Below are 7,555 nucleotides of genomic sequence, written 5' to 3'. Positions count from 1 at the left end.
TCATACTAAAAGATGCCGTCATTTGTTATTAAAAAATACAACTTAAAATACTAAGCCATATTTTATGTGTGTATTGTATGTATTACATACCTACTTGTTGATGGAGGCTTCAGAAATTCCACAATCGATTTAAAAAATAGAATGGAAAGAAAAATATACTATAAATGGATAGCGCGGTGTGATTATAAAGGTAAGAATTAGAAAATTCGCGATACGTTTGGTTGGCAACACCTACACCAAAACCTTTTATCTGTTTGTATCATCACAATCGGACCTCAATTCTCAAAAACGATTTAAGTGGACTTGTCTCGAATCAATTTATTTTATGGGTATAAACTTCATAACTTCTTCCAGTTTATGCCTGTGGCAGCCAGGCTAATTATTGTGACAGTTTTTTTTAAACATTAGTGTTTTAGGTTGATTTAGTGATTCAAAAACAAACCACTTCACAAATTTCAAAATCACCAAATAAACACTAAATGCTTATGTCAAGTTTCAAAATAGCAAAAATCCTAACGTATACTCACAGACCATAGCATCGGAACATTTCAACCAGAGAGCTTCAATCTAATAAGAAGCGACAGTGGCTAACACAAGGTACTTGCTCGTTTGTTTGTTAGTCCGAGAACTTATCTAACGTTGTTGAGGTGTCGTGCTTACTAGTCTGGGAGTCTTTTATGATTTTTATTTTAATTGTTATATAATATTGTTTCAACTATGGGAAGTTTGTGCGCTTATCGTGGGTATCATTTTCAGACTGGCTCTTTCCGTAAAGGCACCAATTAGTAAGTAAATTTTTTACTATGGTTTTCAATTAAATTTGATTTAGAATAATATCGTTTACTGAAAATATCTAAATATTTTGATGAAAATTAATGATTATTGGCATTAATTTAAGTAATGTATATTTAATAATAAATTAATACATTTCTTCTTCTTCTTCTCGCTCATTCTGCTAACTGAGGTTGGATGTTATTATGGCTATCCTAATCTTGTTAACAGCTGCTCTGAATAGTTGGTTTGATGTCATTCCAAACCATTAAATTTTTGAGCCAAGAGGTTCTACTTCTCCCTTGACTATTTCTGCCCTTGATCTTTCCTTCCATAATATTCTGTAGCATCGCATATTTAGCTTCTCTGATCACGTGGCCAAAGTATTGCAATTTTCTTCTTTTTAGAGAGTTAATTATTTCCTCATGTTTCTGGGTTCTCTGAAACAGTTCCTGATTGGAAACCTTGTCAGTCCATGAGATTTTTCTGCCTTTTTCAGTGTATGTGTTTGCAATTGCTTATTCTTTCTATCGTTGTGTTGTCTATAGTAAGAATTTAGTTTTCTTAAGGTTCACGTTTAGTCCATATCTTTCACATGCATCATTTAGCCTCTGCAGCAGCTTCTCAATAACTATAATGGTGTTTATGGTAACACCGTCCTGTCGTTCATCCGTAGCTTCATTGAAAATTGCCTCACTATATACTATATAGTAGAAAGAATACAGCCCTGACGCATACCTCGCAGAATTTCCACTTCATCTGTAAGCTGATCTTCAATTCTTACTCTTGATGTTTGGTTACAGTAAAGATTCGCTGTGATTCTGAAGTCCCGACTATCAATGTTCATGATCCTGTAATATTTCTATATGTTTTTGGTGTTAAACTTTATCAAACGCCTTTTCAAAATCAACAAAACAGAACAGAGCCTCTCTAGTCCCCATACCCTTTCTAAAGCCTAATAAATTTCTACTAGTCCATGAAACAAATTTCCCTCAGTCAAAGTACAAACAACAGTACCGACGCTTATTGTCGCCTTTTGTGAAAACTGAAGCTTTCTGATCTCAACATAATCGTAAAATCCGCCATTGGTAATCATTTAATGGATCTGCGGTGGAGAGGTTGATCCGAATAATATCCATACCGCACATTTTCAAACTTTTATTATCAGCAAATACAAAACATAATTATTGCTTCGATGTTTTGGCCACGACAATGTCGTTTCCGTCTTCAGTCAAGATGGCCAGCTTCTTGATGATTGCCCGCGTCCTGTCCGTGAGAAACGTGTCGACTTGACCTAGAACGTTGACCAGTTCGATCATTTTCTCGAAATTTTTGTTCACCTTTTCCGCCCTCTCGAGTTCTTGCTCTTTGTACTCGATCTGTCTGCGCAGCGACTCGACGAGATTAACAGGATTGCTGGCCTTGCGCATTATACTGTTGGCGGAAATATCGCAGTCGACGGGGCAATAGTAATCCTAAAAAAAAAACGCACGTGGTGTTCCGAAATGTTAATAAATGTCAATAAAATTATACTGACCCCCACGAAAATTAACGATAAGATGATAAAAAAGCTGCCGACACCCATGTCTCTTGCGAGCAGTGGTCACTTAAAATCATTAACAGCTGTATACTTACACTGGGGATTGCTGATTTTGCAAAAACAAATAGCAAACGGTTCAAATTATTATATTTAGGTGACAACGAAACCGTTAGGGGCAAAATATTTTCGTCATTGCACATCGGAAAAATGCTGATCGCCATTAAAAATGTAAAATCCGTGTTCTCGACTTGCAAACGGCTTATACCGAGTGTCTCAAAACGTTGCTAGTTATACGCGAATCATCCCATTCATTCGTAATTTTAATTCCCCTGGTCTGCGCCGCATTAATGAATTTTTTTCTACTCCCGACTGTAAAATACCTAATTACCCACCGATCTAGCGTGCGGGAAGCGTCACTTTACCACGTCAGTTGCGTTTCCCATGAATCCGAGCCACTTCGGACATTTCCGGGATTTTACCGGATTTGGGAGCAATCGGATGTTTTCGGAGATATTTCCCACGCTTTGAATTTTGACGTTTGTCAATTCTGACAGTTATGCCAGTGAATGTATTCGTGTTGGTTTGTGAAAATGTACCCAATACGTTCGGTAAACTTTTTAACTCACTCGTTTATTAAAAACTCGCCCCGCTCATGTCAAATAAACTCGTGAGTCAAATGCCGTTTACCGCACTTGTTGCGTAATATACTACTGTTTCAGGGTGGCCCGTTTGAGAGGGGTCCATACGTTATCTCGAAACCTACAGGGGTTACCAAAAAAAATGTAAATTAAAAAGTTGTTTCTATTAAAATGACCTTTTTTTTTAACTTTCCTAATCGTCACTTTTTTATATGCAGGGTGGTAAAACAAAGTTACATTTTTTAAAATAGAACACCCTACATTTTATTGCATTTTTGGATAGTCCTTTCAAAGATATATATGAGTATGGGTCTGTGATGCCCCGATTCGAACTTATTAGCGATCATCTTCAGAGTTCGTTGGGTTCCTTATTCACTTTTACGCAAATAATGCTTTTCTTTAGGCAATGATCAAATTTAAAATATTCTCTTAAAATACGCGGTGTTGCAAAATGATGCTTTTGTCAATTTTTTAAAATGATACACCCTGTATATTATCGGATTTTCGAATTGATACTTTAATAGCAATTTCAATTATATAACATGACGATTTGGAAAATAAAACAAAAATAAAGATCATTTTAATGTAACGTAGGTTAGGTTTTGAGGTATAGGCCCCTCATACCCTGTACGTATAGACGCAACGTTACATAGCGGTACTGACAAGTATAGTACCAAAACATTGTCTTGCAGCATGCGTTTTAAAATACAGGGAATGCAGCTGATATTTTTAGACCGGACTTATTTTTGGATGCGAATGATTCGTAAAAATGTTTGCAATTTACACACTTATAAACACACGTAAAATGCCGTAAGTAAACAATCTCTTGTATTCGGACAGGTTTCTCGACAGAAATTATTATCCTTAATTACATTTTAGGCCCCAAAAAAGCTCCCTGTCGGAACAAAGAGCCCTCAAGGCGCAAATAAGACTCCTCAAAGAGATTTTGGACATGTGCCATGCTATAGACCAGTTCGGTGAAGCTATCGACGAGGCCGGTGCCAGGAAAACGATAAAATTTGGGGAATTATTCAAGGTACGACCTAGATTTGTCAACAACATCTATTAAACAAATCTTATCCATTTGCTCGTAGTAAGAATCCTGGAGGAGACTCAAAAAATTCAAATTACAAAATGGCAAATATTTCAAGCCAGGCATAAAACAACAACCTTCAGATTTAACCTAATAGATTAATGTGTTCCAGATCTACTCGAACATTTCCAACAAAATGATTGGCGTGCTGATAAGGGCGAGAAAACGTGGCTTGTTGGAGTTTGAAGGGGAAACGCTGTTTTAGGTGAACGTCTCGCGCAAATCGGGCAGATTTCGTGACAGGTCTACGGACGTACTTTCAGGGAAAAGACGACCGAGTATGCATCGCATTGTCGCGGCCATTGTCGGAGATTAGAACTCGCCTTTCTGAGGAAATCTCGGAAAACTCAAAAGCTCTAGATAGGAGCGATGTTCCGTACGGTCTTCTGGAGTCGCTTTAAAAACTTGAGTTGTCGCTACTACCGTCATATATGTACATAAAACTATCAACTGACCGATAAATCGTCTAATCAATATTTTGTTTTGAAACATTGACCTACTTTGTTCCTACTCTCGTTTGAAACAAAGAAAACTGACCAATTATTTATTAGTAATGAATCATACCAGTCACTCGCATATCTGAAAAAGGGTTTTGTAGTGATTCGACCTTTATACAGGGTGTCCGGAAACTTGGAGGAAAGATTCAACGTGGTAAAATAATGACTTGTCAAAATTCATTTTTTAAAATTTTATTTTAAACGCATTGGGCTTAGTTCTCAATTAAATAAGCTGGTATTTACACACGAAAATGTTAAATGTATTTATGTTACTTAAATTAAACATGTTATTGCGTTGACATTTTTTCACTTTTTTTGATTTGTGCATACTGTTTTGAAAAATTTAGTGTACGTCGCCTGCAGTATCACCTTTCTTTAAATTAGAAGTGCGGGGGATATTCGGGCCGAGAATAAAAAAGTCGATTTGTGGCTAAACGAAAACATTCATCGACTCAAAACAAGAGTAACTATAGTCTGGACTATTTTGCATTATCAGTCTAAATAAATGCAATACAGGGAAAATTAAAAAAATATTGTAAGTAAAGTGCCCTCTAGTGACAGATTTCTGCATTAATGCATGCATTAAAGATAAAATTTAATTTTGACGGAAAATATTACGAATTCGAATTTTTGTTACACAACTCAATTTTTGGACACCCTGTATTCCCTTTACTAAGTCAAAAAAATCTAACAAAGGAAACTCATTTGGTTTATAGCAAATTGCTGGTAGATATAAAGATATAAAGGCCTTTCCTAATGTTGATAATACAAGAACTTATGAAGCAAATATTACAACATTTTTGAGAAGGTTCATTCAACATGCGCACTCGCGAGATTTTAAATCTCGTTTGTAACCAATGACCTTGGGGCATTCAACAACCAACATGGCCGCTGACAGATCGTCAATAAGTTTGGGTGCGAGCTTTTTGCGGCAGTATTTGTTCAAAATATACTTAGATGTTTTGTCACATCCAGGAAATATTTTTGCACTTCCATTTGGAAATTTTATTATCACTACTAATGGACATAAAACTGTAGAAATCGCTAATTTTAGTGTAAAGGAAAGATCTTATATGAGACTTCAAAGTTAACAAAAGCGGTACGTAAATAAAAAAATAAATAAAAAAAAATATTTTAGATTCGTATTGCCATTTTTGTTAAAACATACATTGGAAATACTATATTGATTATGCTTTATTTTTTGAAAATATTTACTGGTGCGTGAATGCGCCACTGGTTTTATCTGTGAAACAAAACCTTGACAACAATGAAAGTCGTAAGTATTATTTGGATTTACGTATTCTTATGTATTGTAGCATTCCATTCCTTGTAAATTTATTTTATTTATTTACAGAACATATTGACGCGGTCTATATTCCACCCGACGTGGATACCTTGACTGACGAAGAAGATATGAACGGTGACATAAATCTACAAGAGTTTGGGGAACCAACTGATATAGTTGGAGCTTTCGAGTTCCATACACCTAATGATACAGCTGACCTCAACAGTCCTGTAATTCATCAACTACTGAACCTGAATGGGACTCATCAGATGATGAAACCTTGGAATTCAAAAGAAGACGTATGCTTTCTGTAAACGACAGGCTTGCTTCTACAGTTAAATGGAAGAAAGGTCAGATTCACCTATATCCGATGAATTTAGATCATGTGAGGAACTAAAAAATAGGCTTTCTGGAAGAACTTCGCTTGAAATATTTTTTATATTTTTTGATGACGAAGTGATTGATTTGATTTTAAATCTTACATTGCTTTGCGACTTTTGAAAACTGATGAAACAATTACTCAAATAAATCTTGCACTTGCCATAGATGAAGTGCGTTATGATAATCAAGGTCACCTCATGATTGTTCATTCTAATAAAGCCCGAAGTAGAATCTGCCAGAGCCACATAATTTACGTTTGTAATAAGTGTAATGTGCAAATATCGCCAAAAATGAAACCGGGTGTTACCACGCGCTCACGCACCATAAAATATTATGCGTTTTTTGTATAAAATCAGGTTCTACTTGGAAAACAATGTACTTTTAGTTGTTTTCTGTCGAATTTGTACTTTCTTTTGTATATTTATGTATAAATTATATGTTACATCTTATGTGCCTCAAAACATTATTTAATGTTTTTTCCCAGTGTTTCGCTTACGCACCAGTATTTTTTGTATGTTTCGAGTTTTTATTGTTTTTTTGACACATGTAATATGTTCTTCAGTGCAACAAAATAAATAATTTCGGAGCAAAACAGCATTTTTTTATTTTTTTTTTATACTTGGGAAAATATGGATTAACTGTGTTAACCAATAATAATTGTAAATTCTGGTTTGCCACCGTAAGTCCTCACATTTGCTGTAATTTCGTGAAAGAGCAAATTCTGCAAGTTTCTGAGTGGCAGTCCTCCATAAACCATCTGTATTTTTAATGCACATAAGGATAACACTTACTCGTGTACAGGCACATTCTTTTCCTTACAGTTTTGACCGCAAACAACAAGTTTTACAGTGGCTGAGCGTTTTTGCCACAAAAGCACTTTAAAAAATACGTAGACAATCAGTAAGCACCAAAAATTAGAACGACAATGGCACAGACTGCTGGTATTCTGCGACAATAGCAATAACTTTCCTCGGCGTTGCCTAAATGTTCGAATTTCTGAGACTGATACCACTTTTTATAAAAATAAACAATATTTCCAAAAAAAAATACGACGACGTCTCAACTCAGTTAGTTTGAGAGTAACCAAATATCTATACCACGGTAAAAATTGATGTGCTGTAGGCGGCATTAGAGAACTAAACAAAACTAATTTGCCATTTTCTTTTTAAACTGTTATTTCCACACAATCAATTCGTATTCTCAGAACATTTAAAGAAATCTAGGCATATCTTAAGGAAATAACGCACTCAAATTTATTGACTATCGACCATGTTGGTTATTTGATACTGCAAATTTTTCTTGGCGAAATTTGAAATGACTCGCGCATGCGCATATTGAATGTCTTCTAAC

General features: G+C 35.4%; 2 protein-coding genes across 2 annotated transcripts; one reads left to right on the top strand and one right to left on the bottom strand.

Annotated features, from left to right (window-relative positions):
- Window positions 1-1,918: 1,918 nt before the first annotated feature.
- On the bottom strand, window positions 1,919-2,605 carry LOC132706531 (uncharacterized). Its single transcript, XM_060677905.1, has 2 exons — window positions 2,309-2,605; window positions 1,919-2,246 (listed from the first exon to the last, which is right to left on the bottom strand). Exons 1-2 carry the CDS (start codon window positions 2,354-2,356, stop codon window positions 1,956-1,958), a joined length of 339 nt encoding a protein of 112 aa, XP_060533888.1. The 5' UTR covers window positions 2,357-2,605; the 3' UTR covers window positions 1,919-1,955.
- A 1,086-nt stretch (window positions 2,606-3,691) lies between these two features.
- On the top strand, window positions 3,692-6,938 carry LOC132706249 (actin-binding Rho-activating protein-like). Its single transcript, XM_060677465.1, is given in 4 exon segments — window positions 3,692-3,759; window positions 3,829-3,985; window positions 4,155-4,247; window positions 4,306-6,938. Coding segments are annotated over 4 exon segments (429 nt in total). The 5' UTR covers window positions 3,692-3,718; the 3' UTR covers window positions 4,444-6,938.
- Window positions 6,939-7,555: the final 617 nt, after the last annotated feature.

The sequence above is a fragment of the Cylas formicarius genome, unplaced genomic scaffold (genome assembly GCF_029955315.1).
Source record: "Cylas formicarius isolate icCylForm1 unplaced genomic scaffold, icCylForm1.1 PGA_scaffold_8__14_contigs__length_24414737, whole genome shotgun sequence".
NCBI classification, from domain to species: domain Eukaryota; kingdom Metazoa; phylum Arthropoda; class Insecta; order Coleoptera; family Brentidae; genus Cylas; species Cylas formicarius.
The sequence above is the reverse complement of the archived record's forward strand: the minus strand, read 5'-3'. Positions and strand labels throughout refer to the sequence as shown.

Bases quoted from the DNA above. Each gene is read 5' to 3' on its own strand.
- LOC132706531 (XM_060677905.1), bottom strand. From the start codon at position 2,356: ATGGGTGTCGGCAGCTTTTTTATCATCTTATCGTTAATTTTCGTGGGG. The intron at 2,247-2,308 runs GTCAGTATAATT...TTTTTTTTTTAG, and splicing joins TATCGTTAATTTTCGTGGGG to GATTACTATTGCCCCGTCGA.